General features: G+C 71.0%; 3 protein-coding genes across 3 annotated transcripts; 2 read left to right on the forward strand and 1 right to left on the reverse strand.

The window, feature by feature from the left end:
- Positions 1 to 9,321: 9,321 nt before the first annotated feature.
- On the forward strand, positions 9,322 to 11,819 carry AURANDRAFT_37371 (hypothetical protein; the record flags this gene model as incomplete). The annotated part of the gene is made up of 1 exon (XM_009038235.1): positions 9,322 to 11,819. One exon carries the CDS (start codon positions 9,378 to 9,380, stop codon positions 11,709 to 11,711), a length of 2,334 nt encoding a protein of 777 aa, XP_009036483.1.
- A 1,714-nt stretch (positions 11,820 to 13,533) lies between these two features.
- Positions 13,534 to 14,055, reverse strand: AURANDRAFT_14019 (hypothetical protein; the record flags this gene model as incomplete). The annotated part of the gene is made up of 2 exons (XM_009038581.1): positions 13,534 to 13,785; positions 13,834 to 14,055. Coding segments are annotated over 2 exons (474 nt in total), but the record flags the coding sequence as incomplete, so codon positions are not given.
- An 8,231-nt stretch (positions 14,056 to 22,286) lies between these two features.
- Positions 22,287 to 23,378, forward strand: AURANDRAFT_58978 (hypothetical protein; the record flags this gene model as incomplete). Its single annotated transcript, XM_009038236.1, has 1 exon — positions 22,287 to 23,378. One exon carries the CDS (start codon positions 22,287 to 22,289, stop codon positions 23,376 to 23,378), a length of 1,092 nt encoding a protein of 363 aa, XP_009036484.1.
- Between the last annotated feature and the right edge of the window lie 279 nt (positions 23,379 to 23,657).

The raw sequence follows: 23,657 nt of genomic DNA on the forward strand, positions 1-23,657 counted from the left end.
GCGCAGTACTGGACGGAGCTCGGCGCCGACGAGGCCTCCGGGTCCGGGTCGAACATGGTCCTCCTCGTCGCCGGCGCGGCCCAGTCCATCAAGGCGCCGCGGCGGGCCGAGTCGATCTACGCGCCGCACCTCGACTACAAGTGGGTCCTGGATCCGACGGCGACGACGGGGCCGACGGGCGCGCTCACGGTCGTCTTCAACCGGCTCGCGCTGTCCTGCGGTGATGTTTTGGAGGTCTACGCGGGGTTGGTGGATTTCGCGGGGCCCTGGAGCGACGCCTACGCGTCGGCCGGGTCGCCGGCGCTCGCGGCGGCCTACGGCTGCGGCTCCCTCGACCCGCCCCCGGGCTGGCTCGTCGCCGACGTCGCGACGGGGTTCACGGTGCGCCTCGTCACCGGAGCCCAGGGCGACGACGCGGACCGCGTCGTCGACTTCTCCTACTTCTCCGACGCGCCCAAGTACCGCTGCGGCCACGTCCGCGAGCCGGGCGTGCTCACCGCGCCGTCGTCGCTCTTCTCCGACGGCTCGGGCCCGACGGAGGACATGACCGGGTCCCTGGCCTGCGCCTGGGAGATCGCCCCCTTCTCGGGGACGAGGAACGTGAGCTCCGTCGTCCTCGTCTTCACGCGCGTGGACCTCGACGGCGGCTCTTTGACGGTGCGCGACGGCGACGGCGTCCTGTTGTGGGCCTGCGACGGCTGCTCCAACGTCCCGCCGGCGATCTACGCGTCCACGGCGACCCTGGCCGTCGCGCTCGAGACGTCGAGCGGCTTCGCCCACGGCTCGGGCTTCAAAGGCGCGCTACTACGCGACCTACGCCGGGGGCGTCGGCGTCGGCGACGGGTCGCTGCCCTTAGTCGCGGCCGCGGCGCCGTCGATCCGCGCGCCGGCGCACGACGGCACGCTCGCGGCGCGCCTCGACCACCGCTGGGTCGTCGACGTCGACGGCGCGAGCCGCGTGACGCTCGCGTTCGCGGACCTCGACCTGCCGGGCGGCTGCGGGGTCAACAACGTGTCGGTGCACGACGGGCCCACGGTCTTCGACGCGCTGCTGGGCGTCTTCTGCGACGGGAATCCGCCGGACGCGTGGCTCGCGAGCTCGGGGCCCGCGATGACGCTCCGCCTGCGGACCGGGGCCTCCGGGTCCGCCGGCGTGGGTTTCGACGCGTCCTACTTCAGCGACGTGCCCCAGGACGGCTGCGGCCAGACCTACGAGGCCAACGGCGTCGTCCGGGGAAACGAGGCCGACTTCTTCGGCGCGACGGACGGCGCGACGACGCGGAGCGTGCTGCGGCCGTCGTCGTTCCTCTTCTCCGACGGGTCGTCGTCGGGCGAGAGAGCGCGGCCGCACGCGCGCTGCGAGTGGGTGCTCCACCCGCGGGGCGCCGCGACGCGCCTCGTCCTCGAGTTCCCGCGCCTCGACCTCGGCGGCAGCGTGGCGCTGAACGTGACGTCCGCGGACGACGGCGCGTTGCTCTGGCGCTGCGCGGACGACGGCTGCGACGCGCCGCCCCCGGCGCTGGTCCTCGACTGCGAGAATTCGGACGCGCGCTGCGCGATCCGCGTCCGCTACGAGACGGGCGCCGGCGTCGCGGGCTTCGGCTTCCTCGGCCACTACTTCTCCGTCACGTCGCCGCCGCTCGCGCTCCCGGCGACGCCGAACATCCTGTTGCCCGTGCCGCGGTCGGACGCCGTGCTCGGCGACGACCGCGTCCGCGAGGCGCTCGTCCTGGGGCCCTGGATCTCGCAGACGGCGGGCCTGCCGGCGCCGTCGAGCTACTGGGACGTCGCCCCCGCGGCCGGCGCATCCCTCGCCCTGGCGCTGGACGCGTCGTCGAACCGCGCGGCGCGGCTCGCGAAGGAAGCCGCGGCCGGCGCCGCCGCGGCGTTCGCGACGGCCTACGGCGAGACCGTCGCGACCGTCGACGGCAACGACGCGGCGCCGGCGGCGGACCTCGCGACGGCCTGGCCGAACCACTGCGGCACCGTCGCCGGCGACTTCGACAGGGGCGACGTCGCGCTCCGGCGATTGGCCGGGTCCCGCTACCCCCTCGAGCCGGCCGCGCGCGTTTTATACGGGTCCTCGAGGGCCTCGGGCCGCTTCCTGGCGGCGGCGAACGCGTCGGCGACGAACGCGACGCTCGGCGCCGCCGCCCACGACTGCGCCTGGGCCGTCGCGCCGGCGGGCGACGTCGCGTTCGCGTCCCTCCGGTTCGCGGCGCCGCTCTTTCTGGAGCCCCAGGCGTCGCTCTACGTCTACGCCGGCGGGACGCCCCAGGGGGAGCTCCTGCTGGCCTGCGACGGCTGCGCCGACCGGCTCGCGGGCGGCGGCTGCTGCGGCGCGCGGCCGACCCTCGTCGCGTTCTGCGGCAAGATCCTGGCCCGCCTCTACCTGAACCGGTCCCTGAGCGGCGACCTCGGCGCGACGGCGGTGTCCCTCGTCGCCGCCGCGGGGCCTGTGCGGGACCCGCGCGCGGCGACGGAGCGGTGCTGGGACGACGCCGCGCACGCGTGGCCGTCGTCGAAGAAGGAGGAGGAGCCCGTGTCCGACGAGGCGCTCGCGGGGCTGAGCGTCGGCGGCGGCCTCCTGGGCCTCATTCTCATCGCCGCGGTGTCCTACTGGCGGAAGCGGCGCGTGGAGCTCGCGAAGCTGCTGCCCTACGGCGCGACGTCCAAGTCCGCGGCCGCGCCGATCCAACCTTTGATCCGCCACGCGCGCCACTACGGCGCCCTCGCGCACCGGCTCCAGAACGCGCTGGCCGGCGCCAAGGGCGAGTGCTGCATCTGCTACGCCGACGACGGCGTCGTGCTGAAGCTCGAGTGCGACCACCGCGTCTGCGTCGGATGTTTGCGCATGTACGCGCGGGCGGCGCTCGGCGACATCTCCATGTTCCCCCTGCGGTGCCCCATGCACCACACGGGCTGCAAGGTGCAGGTCGCCGATAACGACGCGCGGCGCGTGCTGGGGCGGGCCGAGTACCGCAAGTTCTGCGAGTTCCACGACCGGTCCGTCATCGGCGACGGCATCCACTGCGTCAAGTGCGGCTGCTTCGTGAACCTGCCCGCGGACGGCACGCCCATGGTCCAGTGCCCCTACTGCGCCTACCGCTGGTGCGTGCGCTGCAAGTGCCCCTGGCACCCGAACATCAAGTGCAACGAGCGCGCGGACGTCGAGCTCGAGGAGTGGCGCGAGCTCCAGGGCGCGCAGCGGTGCCCGGGCTGCTACAAGATCATCGAGAAGGACGACCCGGAGACCTGCAACCACATGGTCCACAAGTCCACGGACGCCATGCCCTGCACGCGGGAGCGCACGGACTTTTGCTACTGCTGCGGCGTCGAGGTCACGCCCGACTACCCCCACGCGGAGGCGGACAACCCGACGGTGCCCCACTTCCCCGACGGCGTCTTCCAGGACTGCCGCGCCGTCCAGATGGGCGTCGCCACGATGATGCAGAAACGAAGGCACGCGCGGCGCACGGGGCGGTCCGGCCCCGTGAACGCGGCCGGCGCCGACATGCTCGACGCCGCGCGGGAAACGGGTCCCCGCGAAACTTCAGAACTCTCGAGCTCGGTCACATCGACGTCGATTCGGCTGATTTTTGGACGAATCGATGGGACGAATCGATGGCTCTCGTGGAGTTCTCGAAGTACAACAAAAGAGCTCGCGTCGAAACCGTCTCACGTTGAATTCGGGTGGAAGATGTGAGTTCCGCGCAGGCTCGACATCGCGGGCAACGCGGCCTTCGGGAACTACTTCGCGCCGTCGCCGCCGCCCATCCCGGGGAGCGACGACGGCCGCCGCGCGTCGCCCGAGGGCATCTCGCCCGCGGACCGGCGGCGGCGGCGGCGGGAGGCGCGGGAGAACGACGCGCGCGCGAGGCGCGAGGTCGTCGCCGGCGACGGCGGCGACGGGTCCGCGTCGGAGCGGCGGCCCCGGTCCGCGACGCGGCGCGACATGAACCGGCCCCGGTCCGCGACGCGGCGGCCGGGCTCCGCGACGCGGCGACACACGGCCCTGTAAGCGACGGCCCTTAGGAAGCCGGGGCCCTTCGGGCCGGGGGCGCGGCGCGCGCGGCCTACGTGTGGCGCACGGAGCCGCCCCAGATGACCCATCGCGGCGGCTTCTCCTTGCGTTGGGGAACGTGATTGATGTAGGACGTCGTGCGGATCGGGTAGCCGTTCTTCTCGACGACGTGGGCCTGCCGGGAGACGACGAACCAGTTGCCCCGGTCGTCGCGCATGGCCCGGACCTCGTCGGGCTTCTGCGCCTGGGGCGCCGACGGCGCGCAGTCCACGGCCTTCGCCGACGGCGGCGCGAGGTCGATGCCCGCGGCGTCCGCGCGGAGCTCCGCCAACGGATCGACGGCGCGCGTGCACCGGCCCAGGTGCGTCCGCACGGTCCAGAGGTAGTCCTGCGTCGCCTCCCGCTCTGCCTTGCCGCGCGCGCGCAGGTCCGCCGTGACCTGCGCCTCCTTTCGGCGCTCGATGTCCTGGAGCGTGAACTCCGCGACTTCGACGGCATTCGAGTCCGCCGCGCAGCCGACGGCCCGCGCGTCCTCGAGGCACGCGAGGATCCTCGCCTCGTCCTCGGCGTCGCAGGCGTCGGTCAACGCCTCCTCGGCCAACGTCACGAGCGTCGCCTGCTTGCGCTTCTCCGACTCCAGAGCCCACGCGGCCTTCACTTCCTCGCTCGCGTCGACGGCCTGGGCTTCCTCCTCGTCGCCCCAGCGCAGGTTCGGCGGGTCCGCGAAGTTCGCCTCCGTCGTCGGCAACGTCTCCAACTTCAACGGGCCGTAGGCCACGTTCTTCCGCCCCCACCACTCCGCGCGGAGCCGCTCGCGCTTCGACTCGGGGTCCTCGGTCGGCGCGACGCGCGAGTAGGCCGTGTCCTTGCCCAGGCGCTTGCGGTGCCAGGCGAGGATCTCGCCCCGCCGGTACTCCTTGCCGAAGAGCATGCCGTTGCCCGCCGTCTTGATGCGCGGCCGCGGGCCCTCCTCCTTCTTGCCCTGGACGCCCGGCGGCCGCTTCTTGCCCTGGACGATCCGCACCTTCTCCATCTCCTTCCGGAAGCCGGGCTCGAAGCTGTCGTTGATGACCGTGACCGGCGGTTTCGCCTTCTTCTTCGGCGGCGTCCGCGCGGCGCGGCGCGCGGCGTCGCCCGACGCGATACTCGCCGCGGCGCCGGCGACGCTCGCCGCCGACGACACGACGCTGCGGTCCGCGGCGTCGAGCGTCCTCCGGGTCGACGCGGCGCCGGCGCCATCGGCGCCGCCGACGGCGCTCGCGGCCTGCGCCAGCGACGACGGCATTGTGTTCCGTTCGAGAGCCGGGGCTGCCTCTTAGTGAGAGCACATTGCGTAACGCAGCCGGCGCTACGCTAGCCTCAACGAGGCCCAGGTGCGCCGACCTTGCCCATGTTGCCGTCTACGCAGCCTATGCTGCATCACTAACTTGCGGCCGCCGCGGACAGGCTGTCTGGCGCCGCTGCGCCGCGTCCCGACCCCGCGCCGGTTCCTACGTCGAGACCCGCACCGGACCTCGGTCTCCGACGCCCCATTCCGTCGGCGCGCGCCGATTTCGTCGGTTTGCGCGGCGTCGCAAAATCGGCCCCTCGACGCGGTCGACGAATGCAGCGCTTTCCGGGGACCCGCCGAGGCCGCCGAGCGGCTCGCCGGACGCCCCAATTTTGCGGCCGAGTCGCTGCGGCGACGCGCCGGGACCGACGACATGTTCCCGCACGCGCTCGCGCGCGCGGTGCCTCGACGACGGCCGAAACCTTACGGCTGCGCCGGGGCGTGTTCCCCGTGTTGTTGGGCGGGCAGGAGCGGCGCGATCGCTCACGTGTCGTGCCGAAGGGCGCGGGATGGTGGTTGCTCGACGGTGTGCCGACCTTCGGCGAAACGGTCCGCCGGCCGCGACGGGGCCGGAGCGCGAGTTTTTGCGGCGGCGGCGCGAACCGATCCTGGGGTCTGCGACGAGCCGGGGGCGGTGGGATCCATCGTGTTCCACGCCGACTGGAACCGAGTCGCACTTATTGCGGCGCCGGGGGCCGTCTAGGGGCAGGGGATGCACACCCGGGGGAGGGCGAGGCGAGCCTCGCGCTCCGCCGCGCGGCGCGCGTGGAGGGCGTCCGTGTCGTAGATCTTGTGGCAGTTGGCGCAGAGGAGGCGGCAGTGCGTGCGCTCCTTGTCGATGAGCGGCTTGTTGTGCTTGAGGCTGGCGCCGTCGCTCGCGAGGCGCGCCATGCCCGAGCCGCCGGAGTCGCGGTGCTTGTGCTTCTCGTGGCCCTCGAGGTGGGCCATGTGGTGGCCGGACTCCTTGCCCTCGACGACGAGGCGCCCGCCGGGGACGTCGCACGACGCCTCCTGGCAGCGGCCGATCGCGCGCTTGAGGCCGTTGATGTAGTCCTGCTTGTCCACGCGGTTCTGGCGCTGGAGGATGGCGCCCTCGCGGGACTTGCGCTCGTCCGCGGACTCGCCCTCGGGGACGGTCGCGCGCCGGAGGTCCTCGGCCGCGGCCTGAGCGCGTTGCTCGGCGGTGGTGTCGATGCGGTGGCAGTAGGCGCACTTGGGCGTGCAATTGAGCACGTCCCGGAACATGTCGGCGATGTCCACGAAGGCCTCGACCTCGGAGGGGCCGTTGGTCGAGGTGCCGCCCTTGCGCTTCTTCTTGAGGTGCGCGTTGCCTGCATGGTCGAGCTCGAGGCACTTGATCAGTAGCTCGTCGAACTTGAGGCCGCCACAGTGCCCCCCGACGCACTTGGTGCCGAGCGCCTGGTGCTCGCGCCAGTAGGCGAGGAGCTTCTTGCGGAGCTGCACCTCCTTCTTGGGGTCCGTCTTCGCGAGCCACTTGACGTCGCGGCACGGCAGGCACAGCCCGACGGCAGCCTCATCGAGGGCAGCGCGCGCTTTCTTGAGCGCCTTAGCGCGAGAGCGCTCGTTGCGGATCGCGCCGGCGGCGACGTAGGCGGCGGCGGCCGCGTGGAACTCGCCGCGGCGGCCCTCTTTTTCGCTCACGAAGTTGAGGATCGAGACGTTGCGGCCGCGCGCGCAGGACTTATGAGTGCACGAGCGCATGAGCGCGGCGATGATCGGGTGGAGCTTGGGCTCGCCCTCGGGCGCCTCGGGCGCCTCGGGGGCCTCGGTGGCCACGGGCGCCACGGGCGCCACGGGCGCCACGGGCGCCGAAACGATCTCCGGGGCCGCGTAGACCGCGAGAGGGGGCTCGCCGGCGGGCGCCGCCTTGTGGACCGCGATCGCGGTCAGCGTGGCGTCGAGCGAGTGGCGGTCGAGAGCGGCGGCGCACTTCGCCTTCGCCTTCCGCGACGCCCACGCCTTCTTGAAATTCTTGAAGAAGTTCGGCAGTTTGATGGTGAATTTCATGGTGTTTTTTTTTTGGTCCTGTTCAAATTTGGTGTTTTTTGCTGGGTATTGTACGTAATTCTAGTTAGCTTAGCTCGCCGGGGCGACCTACAGCGGTCGCCGGGAGCGGCGCCTGGGGCCCGGCGGCTAGGAGCGAGTCCCGCGGGACGTCGTCGCGCCGCCGGGCCGGGCCGTGCGCGCGCGCGCGGGCCTGGCGCGCCGTCCGCACTTCAGCGAGGCTGCAACAAAGATTGGGCTGCCTCGCAAAAAAAAACCAGCCCCGTCACCACGCGCCGCCGTCGCCCGGGAGAGCCGAGCCATCGCGCACAACGCCGCCAGCGCCCAGCCTCGCCGCCGCGCCGCCGCCAGCGTTGCTGAACACGTGAAGTCGCTCGTCTTCCGGGTCGCCGAGACCATGGCCGTCTTCGCGAGCAGTCGAACCACGAGACCTTCGCCTACGCCCAGGACGCGGGCATGGGCTACGACGAGGTCGTCGAGCACCAGCGGGCCTCGACGAAGACGCAGGCCTACGGCGGCTTCTCGCTCGCGACGCAGAGCACGAGCTGCGTCGAACACTCGATGATGAGCCTCCTCGAGGCCGCGCCGCCGCCGCCGCCGACGGCGCCGCCGACGGGTCCTGCGGTGCCGCTGCCGCCGGTCCCGCTCGTCGGCGGGACGCCCGCCGTGGGCGACGACGACGACGGCGTGATGTCGCAACGCCACGACGACGACGACGGCAGCGACGCTCAAGCCGCGTCCGTCGGGACCGAGGTATCCGACGACGACATCGACGACGACGGCGTCGACGACGACGTCGCTGCGACATGCCGCGAGCTGGGCCTCTTCGTCGCCGACCCCGACGACGTCGTGACGCTCGAGAAAGACGTCGCGGAGGGCGAGGACGAGGCCGGCCCGGAGCGTGTGACGTCGGGCGTCTTCGAGTCCACCTGCTTCGGCGGCGCGTCCGTCCCGCTGACGACTTCGGGCGCCCACCTCAAGGTCACCACCACCAAGGACGCGCGTCGCGTTCCTGTCCCCGGGGAGCGGCTCGCGTCCGAGTGGGTCGTCGCACTCGGCGACGTCGAACGCGTGACTACCTCAAGGCGGAGAAGCACCTCGCCATCGTCGTCAAGGAGGACGCGACGCCGCGCTTCTGACGACCCAAGGACAAGGGGCACTAAGCAAGACACACTGTTATGGCAGGCTTACACAGGCGACCGCGCCACCGGCCCGCGTCCCGCGGACGCGTCCGGCGCGCCCCTTCTCGAAGCCGACGCGGCGTCGGTGATCGGTTCCGCGGCCCCGAGGCTCGTCGGGCACGTCGCCGGCGCCGAACCCGCGCGCGCCGGCCCGCTCCCGGGCCCCGCGCGGTCCCCCGCCGCCGGGCCCCGGAGGCGCGTTCTCGGCCGGCGGCCGCCCGCGCCGGGTCGACGTTCCGGTCGCCGACGAAGGCCTCGAGCGGTCCGCGGCGCCGCTCCGCGCCCCCGGCGCGGAACCCGAGCCCTACGGCGCCCGGCGCACGCCCTGGGGCCACTCGGCGCCGCGTCAGCCGTTTCCGCTCGTCGTCGAAACGACGCTCGGGCCGGGCCCCCGGCGCGTGGTCGCGTCGAACTTCGACGCCCGGCCCATGGAACCGTCGCATACATACGTGCTCTCGATGGGATGGCCGCGCGGCGCGCCGCGGCGCCGCCAGGGCTGCTCCCGGGCTGCCCCAAAGCGTCAGATCTGCCGATTTGGCAAAATATCGCTGTTTTCGGGGCGCGCGCGCCGCGATTCGCGACTTGCGGGCCGCGCGAGGTGTCCAGGGGATGCGCACAAGTATGCTGCGTCCACCGGTACCGCGCATGCCTCGGGAGACGCCGCGCATCGCGCGCTAGGGGCACCGCTAGGTTAATAAAGCAACATCGGCTGCGTAGGTCGGAGTGCTCGAGGATTGCGCTTTGCGGCGGAGTGCAATACTCCAGTCGCGTCGCGTCGTCGCAAGAACACAGACCTCGTCGCGCTCGCATCGACAAAATGGGCAAGGCCAAGGCCCCGCCCTTCAAGGCGTCGGCGACGCCGTCGCTGGCGCTCCTCCTCAACCCCCTCGCCTGGCTCCTCTGGATCCTCGACTTCCTGCTGTGGTTCGCCCTCTTCGGCTGGGTGAAGACGCTGAAGCAGGTGATGAAGGGCCCCTACTCCGTCGAGTGCGGCGGCACGGCCGTGCGCCGCAAGACGAGCGCGCTCGGCGGCCTCTCGACGAGCCCCGTGCCCGCGTCCGAGGGCGACGTCCGCACGACGGGCGCCCTGCTCAAGCACGTGGCGAAGAAGTACGGCTCCTACCGCGCCATGGGCACGCGCACGTTCCTCGGCGACTACAAGCCCGAGGGCGCCAAGTTCCCCCTCAAGAAATTCGGCGAGACGACGTGGATCACGTTCCAGGAACTGCACGACCGGTCCACGCGCTTCGGCGCCGCGCTCGTCGACAAGTCCGTGGGCATGAAGCCCCTGCCCCCGGGCTGCGATGTGGAGAAGGTCACGGGCCCCCACACCGTGCTCCTCTTCGAGGACACGTCGGCCGAGTGGATGATCTGCGCGCTCGGCGCGCTGAGCCAGTCGCTCGTCGTGGCGACGTCGTACGCGACGCTGGGCATCGACGCCGTCGGCGAGGCCATCAACGAGAGCCACGTGCCCGTCGTCGTCGCGAACCGCAAGCAGGTCGCCAAGGTCTGCGGGCTCAAGGCCCGGTGCCCGTCGCTCAAGACCATCGTCTACACGGAGGTCAACGTCGCGCCGGCGGACCAGGGTGCGCCGCCGGACGCGGCCAAGGGCGTGCGCGCGCTCGCGCTCGAGGACGCCCTCGCCCTCGGCGACTCCGTCCTCGGCGCGACGTCCGCGCCGACCCTCGACCCGAAGCAGGTCGCGGTGATCATGTACACGTCCGGCTCCACGGGCAAGCCCAAGGGCGTCATGCTCAAGCACGAGTCGATCCTCTCGTCGATATCCGGCTGCATGGAGGTGTTGGGCCCCGTGTCGTCGCCCGGCGACAACTACCTCGGCTACCTGCCCCAGGCCCACATCCTCGAGTTCTGCGCGGAGCTCACGTGCCTCACGCTCGGCATGAACATCGGCTACGCGGACCCGCGGACGCTGACGTCGACGGGCGCGGTGCGCGAGCGGCCCGACGGCACGATCAACCGGGCGCCGAGCGACGTGCACCCGCCGGGCGCGATCCAGGAGTTCAAGCCCACGTTCATGGCCGGCGTGCCCAAGGTCTGGGACATCCTCAAGAAGGGCATGGAGGACAAGGTCGCGGAGATGTCGTTCCTCAAGAAGCTCGTCTTCGAGATCTGCTTCGTCGGCCGGGCCTACGCGCTGCGCCAGCACCGCGACTCGCCGCTCCTCAAGCTCCTCGTCTTCAAGAAGTTCTCCGCCATGCTCGGCGGCAATTTGAAGGGCACGATCTCCGGCGGCGGCGCCATCGCGTCGGAGGTGCAGACGTTCGTGCGCACGGCGTTCTCCGCGCCGGCGGTCCAGGGCTACGCGCTGACGGAGACGTGCTGCTCGGCGACGATCCAGCCCATGGACGACAACAACCTGGATGGGGTCGCGGGCCCGCCGCTGACGTCCGTGGAGATCCGGTTGGAGTCGTGCGACATCAACGACCGCGACGGCAAGCCGTACCTCTCTACCGATAAGAGCCACTACGGCGCGCCCTGCTGCGGCCGCGGCGAGGTCCAGATGAAGGGCCCGCCCCTCACGGCGGGCTACTTCAAGCAGCCGGACAAGACCGCGGAGGTCTTCACGGCCGACGGCTGGTTCCGCAGCGGCGACGTCGGCGTCTGGCGGCCCGACGGCATGCTCGTGATCGTCGACCGCCTCAAGAACCTCATCAAGCTCAAGGGCGGCGAGTACATCGCCATCGAGTCCATGGAGAAGGAGTACTCGACGAGCCCCTACGTGTCGGGCGCGAACGGGGGGCTGCTGTGCTACGGCGACTCCGACATGGACCGGCCCGTCGCGTTCGTCGTCGCCGACGAGAAGAAGCTCCAGCAGTACGCGGACGAACACGGCATTGCCTACGCCTCCTTCGAGGCGCTCTGCGCCGACGAGGCCATGAACGCGGAGGTGCTGCGGTCCCTCGTCGCCGCGGGCAAGGCGGGCAAGCTCGGGAGCAACGAGATCCTCGCGGGCGTGCTGTTGCTGCCGGGCACGGGCGCGAAGGAGACCATCCCGCCGGCCTTCGAGGACCCCTGGACGCCGGAGAACGGCATGCTCACGGCGTCCAACAAGCTCCAGCGCAAGCCCATCATCAAGGAGTACGGCGCCAAGGGCCGCATGGAGGCCCTCAAGGCCAAGGGCATCAAGTAGACGGCCCCGCTCGAACTGACGAGCCGCGCGCGCGCGCGGACCAAAACCAAAGACCCCCGCTCCCCCCCCAAAAGCCCCCGCCCCTGGTGATCCTAGTACTGTGCGTCCGTCTGGCTAGCGCGAGCGCGCGCGGCGAGATAGGTTTTGCGAGGATCGAGCTCTTCGACATGAGGCGGGGGCGCTTAGAATCTGCACTCGAAGGGCGGACCTGTATCTTGAGAAAATCGATGGCAAAGAGGGCTCTGGCAATGGTGAGGGGCTACTTTGGCATGCTCGTTCTCGGCGCCATGGCCACCGATTCCTTTGGTTCTTGTTGCATCTGAAAGGGCTCAATGTCGTCTTGCGCGCAAGGCCAATAACTAAAAAAGTTCAACAGCCTAAAAAAGTGCGGATTCAACACGCCCCCGCCTCACATGTCCTTGAGGTCGCCGCCAAAACGAGAGCATAATGGCCATCATCAAGTTGCAAGTCCTCCTCGCGGCGTTGATCGGCAGCGCACACGGCCGCGGGCTGAAGCCGCTGAAGCTTAAGTCGTCGGTCGTCGCGCTCCGCGGCGGCGCGGCGGCCAAGCCTGCGGCGCCGGCCACACACGTCGCCAAGGAGCTGCGCGGCGGCGGCGCGCTCGGCGAGATCGCGCGGTCCGTCGCGAACGAGGTCGCGACGTGCAACACGTCGCCCGCGCGGCTCCTCGGGTTCCTCGGCGCGACGTGCAGCTGGTTCCTCGGCGCGTCCGGCGTCGCGGACGCGCTCGGCGCCGGTCCCGAGCTCATCAGCCTCAAGATGACGCTGACGCTCCTCCTCTACTCGGGCGCGTTCCTGCAGTGGTCCACGGTCGTGACGCCGCCGAACTACATCCTCGCCGGGTCGCACCTCTTCAACCTGCTCGCGCAGGGGAACCAGCTCCGGCGCTGCGTCGGCTACCAGCTCGCGGCGTTCCCCGAGACCGCGCCCGCGGAGCTCCGCGCGCTCGGCCTGGGCTTCGGGGCGCTCTTCGCGGGCATCGGCGCCTTCAGCTACGCCGCGCCGGGCCTGCGCGCGCGGTCCCCGCCGGGGTCCTACGCCGCGTCGGCCGCGGGGCCCTTCACGATCCACCCGTACCCCCCCGTGACGAAGCTCTTCCTGAGCCTCGCGTCCCTCACGGATCTGTGGCGCCCCGTGGCCAAGATCTCGCTGAGCCAGTACTCGGCGTCGAGCGACAGGAGTGTTTTTTTCGCGTGAATTTCGCCTGAAGATGTGAAGAAATCCGAATCCGTCGCACTTGGTAGGCCAGTACTCGGCGTTGACGCTCACGGCGGCCATCTTCTCCAAGTACTCACTCGTCATCTCGCCCGTGAACTGGCCGCTCTGCGCCGTCAACGTGCTCCTCTTCTTCTCGTCGCTCTGGCACCTCGCGCGCAAGGTCCTCTCCCTCGTCTGAGCCCGCGATGGGTTACTGGACGAAGTCGGGACCCCGCGCGGCGGCGGCGTCGTCCGCGTACTGGGCGAGGTCGGGACCCCGCGCGGCGGCGTCGTCGTCCGCGGGCGCGGCGCCGTCGAGGCCGGCGACGCCGCAGCCGACGGCGCAGAGCCAGTCCGGCCCGTCCTTGCCCGCGCCGTCGTCGCACGACGCGTCCTCGACGAAAATCGGGGGCGTGTCGGCCTGCTTCTCCTCGTCGCGCCGCCGCGGCGGCGTCGTCGCGTCGTCGTCGTCCAGCGCGAGGATGTCGTCCGGGTCGTCGTCGTCCTCGAACAGGTTGCTCTTCTGCACCATCGACGCGCCGCGCCAGCGGCCGCGGGGGTGGACGTCGTGGCTCGCGCCGGCCTCGCGGTTCGCGGCCGACTGGATGATGCGCACCGTGCATCCCAACAACCCCAGGCCCACGGTGATGTAGATCCAGGCCACGACGAGGGACCGCGTCTCGATGCCCGGCGTGTAGTCGCCGAGCCCGAGCGTCGACAGCGTGCAGATCGCGTAGTACAGGCCGTTGCCGAAGGAGAAGTCCTCGACGGCCATCGCGAGCCACGCGCCGAAGACGAGGTAGGCCGCGCAGCACAGGCTCACGGCCAGCGCGAAGCCGCGGTCCGACAGCCCGTGCTTCCGCTTCTCCCAGCCCGCGTCGAAGGGGATGGCCCCCGCGCGCACGCGCCGCGCGTGGACCATCTCGTCGATGCGCCGGCCGAGCTTGCGCAGCGAGTAGGCGACGCGCTCGCCGAACATGTTGAAGGTCGCGAAAGCATAAATCATGCCGATGAGCGTGAAGCAGCACACGAAGACCTTGCCCAGGTCCGTCCGCGGCGCGAAGTTGCCGTAGCCAACAGTAGTGAAGAGCGTGAGCGTGAAGTAGAAGGACGAGATGGGCCGCCAGTTGCAGTCGCGGTCGCGGCTCGGGCAGATGTCGTCGTAGTTGGACCAGCCCGTCCGGCGGTCGAGCGCGACGGACCTGTTCCGCGCGATCGCGGCCTCGACGCGCGCCACGATATCTTCGTCGATGCGCCTCCGGCACATGCCGCACTTCCACTTGATGTCCATGCCGTCCATCTTGTCCAGCACGAAGTTTTGTTGTTTGTCGCCCATGACGTACTTGTTCTCCTCCGTCCCGAAGAAGACGAGCCTCAGGTTCTCGTACGTGTGCCGCCGCTCCTTCGCCGCGCGCCGCATCTCCCGGGGCAGCTCCGCGTAGTTGAAGGCGAACATGCCGCAGACGTTGAGGACGAGCACCGCGACGATGTTCCGCAGGAGCGCCCGGCCGCTCGGCGGGCCCTTGCGCCTCCGCCCCGCGCGCGCCTCGCGACGTTTGCCGTCGGACGCGGGGGACGCGCCGCGCGGCCGCTCGACGGGCGCCGCGCGGTCCGCCGCGGCGGCGCGCAGCGCCTCGACCTCGCGCCGCAGGAAGGCGACCTCCTCCTTCTCGCTCGCGAAGTCGTTGTCGTCGGAGCTGAGGCTCGACACGCTGCCCGAGCCCCGGATGCTGCCCTGGGGCGAGAGCGTTGACCGCGGGCTCCAGAAGTTGGCGATCATCTCCGGGCTGCCGCCGCGGGTCCGCGGCGACTTGGGCGCTCGTCTACCCCAAACACGAGCTGACACCGTCAGTTCAGCACAACATTGTCGCGAACGAACAACAACATTATTTTGGCAGGAACACTGGTTGCGAGTTGCAGTGGATACCCCGTCCCTTGAACTTTTGCATGCAACGACAAACTTTGAAGAAATCCTAGCTTCTAGAGGGCTAGAGACGGTGTCTCCGCAGGAGTATTTCAGCGGCCGATGATGGAATTTCCACCTTAGAGGGCCCCGTGCTCCTCGAATATGCAGCGACGTGCAACGATCCCAGTGGCTTTGAGGTCCGCAAACATGTGGGTGAGGCACATGAAAAGACGCGACATCCGGACGATTGCGAGGCGACGCAAACGGGCAGCCCCAGGGGGTGGAATGAGGCGCGGCAGCTTCCCCCGACCCGATTTTCGGTCCCCTTCGAGTCACAGAGCGTCGGGGATCGTTCGTCATGGGGGCGACCAGATGCCCTCGCGGCAGCTCTTCGGCTCGAGTGGATTTGATCGAGATCACCTCACCGGCTCCGGGAGGCGCGCGGCGCCGCGGGCGACACGGTGCTCACCACGCAATGCATGAGGCGAGACCTGCGACCAAGCCCGGACAGCCCCCTCGGGAGCGACATTCCAGGGGGTGTTTCCTCGGAGTTGGTCGCAGGTCTCGGACCTCAACACTAATGCGAGCCCCTCGTCGGTCGCCCCCCACCGATAACGGCCGTTCTCGACATCCACGGGCTGCCCCGACGCGAACTAAGTTGCTCGCCTTCGACCGATGGTCTTTCCCGAGCGACTCGCAGCCGGGCCCGAGGCGCGACATGGTCCACAGACCGAGCGCCGCGCCAAGTCCTGGAACCGCTGCATCGCGTGCCCAAACCTGGGCGAGGCGGTCTGGAGTCAACCAAGTGATGTCACGCCGAGCGTCAACATGGCAGAGTATCGACTGCAACTCGCAACCAGTGGAAGCCAAAGTTCCTCAAGATGAGATCAAGATGCACTGTAATTTCTAGCCTTGCAGTGGAAGCGCGCTCGACGCCACCACCGCTCGCGTCGCGCGCCAACGAGCGCATCGAGCACGAAACTGCGGCAGCATGTGGCGTCGCGTGGCCATGCCTTTGGGCGGCTACATCGGGCTGGCGACGGCGGCGAACGTGGCGTCGCCGCTGCAGATCGTCTGGGACCTCGACGAGACCTTGATTAGCAGCAAACGCGTGAAGAACAAGTGGCGCGAGGACCAGTGGTGCAAGGTCTTGAAGCGCGGCGACGAAACGATCGAGCACGTCGACGACGACGGCATCCACTTCGTCACGACGGCCCGTCCCCTCGCGCTGCAGCTCCTGCGGGGCCTGGCGATGGTGCCGGGCGTCGAGCAGCACGTCAGCACGGCCGCGTCGCCGGGCTACGCGGCCAACGTCGTCGAGCTCCTGGACCCGCGGAAGCGCGTCTTCACGCGGGTCCTCGCGGACCAGCCGAGCCGGGGCAAGGACGTGACGCTTAGCCATCGGCGACCGGTCGCGGCGGCGCGCGGTGCTCGTCGACAACCGGCCGTCCTGCCACAGCCCGCAGCCGGCGAACGGGCTGCTCGTCGAGGACTTTGTCGCGTCGACGCGCGTCCTCGCGCTCTCGGGCGGGCGCTACGCGCTCGGCGGGGCCTACCGGGTCCGCGCGAGCGATCGCGCGCTCTCGTGTCGCTGGCCGCTCGAGCTGGGGACGCTGCGTCGAGCCGGGGACGTGCGCGTCGACCCCGGCGGCACGGGCGTCATCTGGGGCCGGCCCCGTCGCGCGGACCGCGAGGCCGAGGAAGCCGCGGATGACGTCCGCTTCAAGCTCGCCGTCGCCGCGGTCGCGAGTTCCGCGGAGGTGCCCGCGCTCGCGGAGGACGCCGCGCGGGCCGGCGCCGCCGCGCTCCTCGTCGTCGACGCGAAGAACGCCAAGCCGCGGCGCATCCCGAGGGGCGTCGACTTCCCCGTCATATCCGCCGGGAGCGCTGCGGCCCACGCGCTTGCCAACCAGCGCGCGAACCGCGCGTCGTCGTGGGACGACAAGACGCGCGTCACGACGGCCGACCTCCGGGCGCCCGTCGACGCGGAGCTCCGGGGCGTCGCGCTCCGGCTTTTCCTCTGCTACTTCGTCCCGGACGTCTCCTGGGTCCTCCGGCCCGTCGACGCCGCGGCGAAGAAGGCCAGGTGGTAACGCGGGTCGATTTTTACACGGAGGGGCTCGTTCGCGGTCCACCTCGGAGGTTTGCCCAGGGTTGAAGCCCGAGTCGAAGCGCCCGTACCATATGGGATATCAGCGCACCGTCCGGAGCCGACCACCCCGCGGGCACACCGAACAACGTTACGGACGAAGGCTCTCGGGCGCCCGCTCCGCGCGGGCCGGGCTTGGTCGGCCCGCGGTCACGCGGAGCCGCGGGCGAGGGAGAGGTAGATGGTCCAGCAGAAGGAGACGAGGTGGCGGATGGGGATGCGGAGGTAGAGGGGCACGGAGAAGCAGACGAGGTCCGCGGGGGCCCAGCACCTGATGAGCGCCGGCAGGTCCGTCTCGAGGTTCGAGGTGTAGGTCGCCCAGGCGTCGGAGAAGCAGGACGCGAGGCCGCAGTCGGAGAAGAAGAGGGCCTTGAAGAGGTAGAAGGTCGGGAGGTAGACGACGCTGAGGATCGTCAGTTGAGCGCGATCTGGAACGCTAATTGCACCAAGCCGTCGACGTCCCGCGCCTTCTCCGCGAGCGACTCGGACGTGAAGCGCGCCGTCGACGTGAAGACCTTGGAGAAGATGTTCACCTGGTACCAGTACTGGAACGCGCCGAGGTAGAGCGCGCCGAAGATCGCGAACAGCGCCTGCGAAGGGGGTCGGCTCGGCCGCCGGCGCCGCGCGCGCGGCGGAACGGCGGGACGCGGGCCGCGCGTACGTTGCGCTTGAAGTCGAAGTCGCCGGGCGTCGCGAACTGGGCCATGGCGTCGGCGGCGCCCGTCTTGATGCCGCCGATGATGATGCCATTGGCGCCGGCGTTGTTTCTGGCGAACTCGCCGTAGGAGAAGCCGCCGCTCTTCGCGAGCGCCGACGACGCGCGCGTCGACGCCTTGACGGGCGTCGGCGCGAGCCTGGCAACGGCCGGAGCGATGAGGAGCAGGGCGAGGAGGCCTTTCATTCGTGCAAAGTCAAGAGGCGGTGGTCGAGATCGCGGTCACCACCGAGCTCGTGAGCCCGGTGCTCCTCAACATGTCGATAAGTACGGCACCTTGACGCGAGCAACGCTGGGCCTGGGCCTGGGCTCTCCCAGCAGCCATGTTGGGGCTGCCTCCGCCCGAGGGCGGCGGCATCCTCTCGGACGCCATGGCGCTCCGCGCGGCCATGCGGCGGCGGAAACCGGAGAAGCTGCGAAACGTCGTCGCCCGGAGCCGGTCGGCGTCGCTCCTGCCGCCGCAGACCGAGCGGAGCCTCGCGCTCGCGGCGTCGGAGCGGACGCTCCCGGAGCGGAGCCTCGCCCTGTCGCGGCCGCCGTCGTCGGAGCGGCGCCTCGCGCCGGCGCGGTCCCGGCCGCCGCCGTCCGAGCGCGGCGGGGCGCGGCCGTCGGAGCGGGCGCCGAAAACCGCGGACGCGCTGCTGTCGCGGTCCTGGACCGCCGCGATGCCGAAGCTGAGCGAGCTCGCCCTCGAGTCGCGCGCGCCCACGCCGAGCTCCGCGCGGTTCCTGCCCCGGGCGTCGTCCGGCGGCGACGACGCGAGCCTCGTCGCCGGCCTCGTCGGGTCGACGCGCGACGCGTTCCTCGAGGCGCCCGCGGCGAAGCGGCGCATCGCCGCGCTGCTGAGCAAGCCCGAGGCCGTCGGCGACCGGCCGCCGCCGGCGCTCGCCGCCGCCCCGGGCCCGCCGCCGACGGCGGGCCTCAAGGTCGCGGGCGTCCGGCGCTTCGGGACCGCCGCGCTCGGCGCGTCGGGCGCCTTCGGCGAGATCCGCGAGGACGCGCTGGTGGTGCTGGAGCACGACCGCGGCCCGGTGCGGCCCCGGGGCAAGGTGCCGCGGCTCGACCTGCGGTTGGTGCAGGGCGCGGACATCGGCCGCGTCATGCCCCTGCTGCGCCCGGCGAACCGCGAGCGCTTCGCGGCGCTCGCCGAGCCCGTGCGGGACCGGAACAAGGTCTGGCGTCTCGAGAGTTTCCGCTTCGAGTGGCGGAAGAAGCCGCGGCGGCTCAAGCTCGGCCGCTACCCGCCCAAGAGGGTCGCGACGGCGCTCTTCAACGGCGCGCGCGACCGGACGAACTACGAGGGCTTCGTGGGCTGCGCCGCGGCGACGGAGGTCCTGGAGCGGCGCTGCTACATCCTGTCGCGGAGCTACTGCCACGTCACGCTCCTCGGCGTCGGCTTCGCGGGGCGCATCTACGTGCCGACGCACGCGGTCAACGCGATCAACCGCTGCCTCAAGCTGCGCTGCTACGTGGCGGAGTGCGCCCAGTACTGCGAGACGACGCTGGGGACGCGGGACGTCGAGGCGCTCTTCGGCCACCGGGCCGACTACTGGGATCTGCTCAAGCCCGGGAACCGCGGCGCGTTCCTGACGGCGCTGCGCGAGCAGACGTACCTGCGCTACGCGCTCGTCGAGTGCTGGTGGACCTCGAAGAAACCGCCCCGGGGCTGCTGCGACCCGTCGACGGGCGTCGACCTCGAGGGCCGCGCGCTGTCGGACGGCGACAAAGCCAGGGCGCTCAACGCGTGCGAGGCGTCGTCGCCGTTTTTAGCCGGCCGCCGCGTGACGCGCTACGAGGACCTGGACCGCTGGCACACGTCGCCCGAGGTCATGGCCAAGGGCGGCGCGCCGCCCGTCCTCCGGGGCGAGCACCGCGTGAAGCAGCGGATGGTGCAGAACGACGACGGTTCTCATAGCTTCGAGGACTACGACCGCCTCGACATGGTCGCGTGGTACACGGCCTACACTGTGCGCGTCGAGCCGTCGGTGCACGTCGGCGTCGAGGTCCGGGAGGCCGCGGACAAGGTCCGCGCGCGCGACCGCGAAGCGCGGCTGCGGGACGAGGAGGCCGCGAAGGCGCGCGCGATGGCCAAGTGGCTCGCGACGCCCAAGCGGTTCCGGGGCACGGTCGTCAACTTCGCCGCGCACCTCGGCAAGGAGCGCTGCTGCATCCGCATCGTCGAGCCGCCCCAGGGCGGGTCCAAGGTCTTCTTCATGACCGTGACGCACTGCGCGACGCTCCTGGAGTGGACGCTGAGGGTGGCCTACAAGGAGCTCGCGGAGTGGCTCAAGTGCCCGCCGTCGACGGACGCCGACGTGAACCACCTCATGGTGCTGCGCCTGCCCGAGGTCTGCCGCTTCGACTCGGAGGACAAGCTCCGCGCGCGCCGCGACCGCGAGTTCCAGACGACGGGCAAGAAGCGCGTCTGGAAGCGGCCGCCGCCCTACGAGGCGCGCCCCCAGACGTCGACGGGCTCCATCGAGACGTTGGTGGTGGGCCCGCGCCAGTCGCAGGTCGACCCGGACCGCCTCGCGGAGCTCCCGGGCAAGCAGACGCTGGCGATGACCGTCGTGCCGCCGCCGCGGCTGCCGGAGGTCCGCGCGGCCCTGGCGAGGCCGCCGCCGAACCCGGGCTTCGGCTTCGCGCTCCGCGGGAGAGAGCGGCGCGCGGCGCGGCGCGACTTCTTCAAGCGGCGGCCGAGCCGCCGCGAGGTCAAGCGCGGCGGCCACCGCGTCGCCGGCGGCGTGTCGCGCGTCGGCGGCGTGCGCCTCGTCATGTACGAGCTCATCCGGGTCGTCGACGGGCTCTCGCGCGACGAGGCGCACTCGAAGACGCACTCCGATTCCTACGAGCTCGTCTGCTACTGGGGCGAGGAGTGGTCCTTCTCCCTGACCATGGTGCTCCACGCGCTGGACTGCAGCCGCTTCGCGCGCGGCGACCCGGACCAGATCGCCGCCATGTTCTGCTACACGCCCGGCAACGTCCGCGCGGCGAAAGCCGCGGCCGTCGCGGCCGCGGAGGCGGCGGCGTACCTCGCGGACAAGGACGCCTACGACGCGGCGACGGCCGTCTTCGAATGCCAGTTCCTCGAGGCCGTGCGCGCGAAGCGGGCGGCGCCGGAGCGGCCGAAGAAGGGCCGGCCGCCGGCCGTCGACCGCGAAACGGTCGAGCTGGACGCGCACCGCTGCATCACGCGGCGCTACTCGACGGCCTGGGACAAGACGACGCGGCAGCTGCTCTACAACGCCAAGCTCGTGCTCGACTACGAGACCGACGCGCCGCCCGCGCCCGCGACGCCGCCGCCGAGCCCGCCGCCGGAGCCGCGCGACGGCTTCGAGACGCCGCCGACGGGCGCGCGGTCGCTCGTCGCGTCCCCCGAGAAGCCAAAACCCGACGACGCCGACGACGCGCGCGACGGGTCCATCTACTCGGAGCCGAACCACCTGTCGGACGCGCGGCGCGCCGTCGCCGCGCGCGCGCGCGAGTGCGCGGCCGCGCCGCGGCCGCCGGCGAATTCGCCCGCCGCGGTCTTCCGCAAGGCGCCGCGGCCGAGGCCGCCGAGGCGGCGGCGGCCCGGCGGCCGGCCGCCCGTCGTCGTCGCGGAGGCGCTGGACCGCAAGTGGGTGCGCCGCGACCGCTTCGACGCGTGGCTGCGGAGAGAAATAGACGCGCCGCCGCGCGACCGCGCCGGCGTCGACGCGCGCGACCGGCGGCCCCTGCTCGCGCCCGACCAGGAGCGCGTCTTCTTGGACGACGCCTTCGACGTCCTCGACGAGCCCTTCCGCGAGGAGCCCAAGGGCAAGGCGGGCCACTTCGACGCGAGGATGGTCCGGCGCTACCTCGACGAGCTCCGGACGAACCCGCAGGCCAACGACCCGAACCCGCCCCAGAAGCTGCGCGTGCGGCTGCCGACGCGGCTGTACCGGGCGGTGAAGGCGCTGCGGAGCGTCGTCCGGGGCCACCCGGACAACTTCTACACGTTGGTGACCGTCGAGCAGCCCCGGGACCGGCTCCTGTTCCTCATCGAGATCCTGGACGGGTCCTGCGAGCAGATCCCGCTCAAGTGGTCGTCGGAGCAGCAGAGCCACCTCGCGAACTCGCTGGAGGCCGTGACGGCGGAGGAGCTCAAGGTCCAGATGGACGTCATGCTCGCGTCCATAGCGGTCAAGGACGGCGACGTCGACGACGACGGCGCCTTCGTCGGCCCGCGCTTCGTCGCCGAGTTCACGGACGTCGACGCCGGCGTGCCCGACATGGACGAGGTCATCGACGACTCCGTCTTCGAGGACATCGACCTCCTCATGGCCGACAAGTTCGCGAAGAAGACGCCGTCCTACGCGACGCGGACGCCGAAGAAGAAGGAGCGCAAGAAGCCCGCGCCGCCGCCCATGAGCCCGCCGCGCGAGGGGACCTAAGGCTGGGTGGCATGGGCGGGTGATGGGCGCGTCCGGAATGGTCCTTTGGGGTGCACGTTGAAGTCGCTTGCCTGCAACATCGACATAGGCTGACGAGTCGCGCATGTGGCATTGCGTAATCAAGCGCTTAGCACTGCTGCTCACCACCGCTTTCGCAGCCGAAACGTGCAACATGGCCATCAAGAACGTGAACTACGCGCTCCTCGGCGTCGGCGGCGTCGGGTCGGCGCTCGTCGACGCCATAGCCGGCGCCCGGGACCACCACCTCAAGACCTACGGCGTGAAATTGACGGCGTGCCTCGTCGCCGATTCCTCGGGCGCCCTCGTGGCGAAGGGCGGCTTAGACGACGCGGCGCTCCGGGGCGCCGTCGCGGCCAAGGCCAAGGGCGAGAAGGTGTCGAGCTTGGAGGGCGCGATCGCCGCCGCCGACGTCGCCGAAGCCGTCGCGGGCCTCGGCCCCGGCACGGTCGTCGTCGACTGCTCGGCGACGGACGCGACGGTGCCCCTGCTCATCCGCGCCGTCACCGGCGGCCAGAAGGTCGTGTCCGCGAACAAGAAGCCGTTCAGCGGGCCCCAGGCCGACTACGACGCCCTGTGCGGCCAGCCCCGCTTCGTCGACCGCGTGCGCCACGAGTCGAGCGTCGGCGCGGGCCTGCCGGCCATCGCGGCGCTCCAGCGGCTGGTCATGGCCAACGACCCCGTGAAGAAGATCAGCGGCACGTTCTCGGGGACTTTGGGCTACGTCATGACGGGCCTGCAGGCCGGCCGGCCCTTCTCGGAGATCGTCCTCGAGGCGAAGCAGTTGGGCTACACGGAGCCGGACCCGCGCGACGATCTAGGAGGCGTCGACGTGGCGCGCAAGGCGCTGATCCTCGCGCGCGGCCTCGGCTGGCGGCTCGAGATGAGCGACGTCGACGTGACGCCGCTCTACCCGCCGGAGCTCGCGGCGTTGAGCGTGCCGGACTTCCTCGCGGCGCTCCCGGGCCTCGACGCCGGCTTCAAGGCCAAGGCCGACGCGGCGGCGGCGGCGGGCGAGGCGCTCCGCTACGCGGCGAACGTCGAGGACGGGAAACTGACCGTGGGCCTCGCGTCCGTGGCGCTGGCGTCGCCGCTGGGGTCCCTGTCGGGCACGGACAACCTGGTCGAGTACTACACGCAGTGGTACGACCCGTCGCCGCTCGTCGTCCGCGGCGCGGGCGCGGGCGCGGGCACGACGGCGGCCGGCGTGCTGGCGGACATGCTCGAGCTCGCGTTCACGCCCTAGGAACTCCGCATCTAAAATTAGGCGTCGCGCGTGAAACGCGCCGACAGGGGCCAGACGACGCCGCGCGTGCGGAGCCGCGGGAGCATGTCCGCCGCGAGGTCGCCGAGGTAGCGCAGTAGCAGACCCAGATCCTCCCGCGTCTCGATGGGCTGGTCGACGCGGTAGGGCTCGATCCTCGCGACGAAGGGCTGCAGAAACGGCTTCCAGGCTTCGGGCTGGTCGTCGAGGATGCAGAGCATGCCCGGCGCGACGGTCGTCGTCCGCCGCGAAGCGGTCGTC

Source organism: Aureococcus anophagefferens (assembly GCF_000186865.1).
Source record: "Aureococcus anophagefferens unplaced genomic scaffold AURANscaffold_8, whole genome shotgun sequence".
In the NCBI taxonomy this organism is placed as follows: Eukaryota; class Pelagophyceae; order Pelagomonadales; family Pelagomonadaceae; genus Aureococcus; species Aureococcus anophagefferens.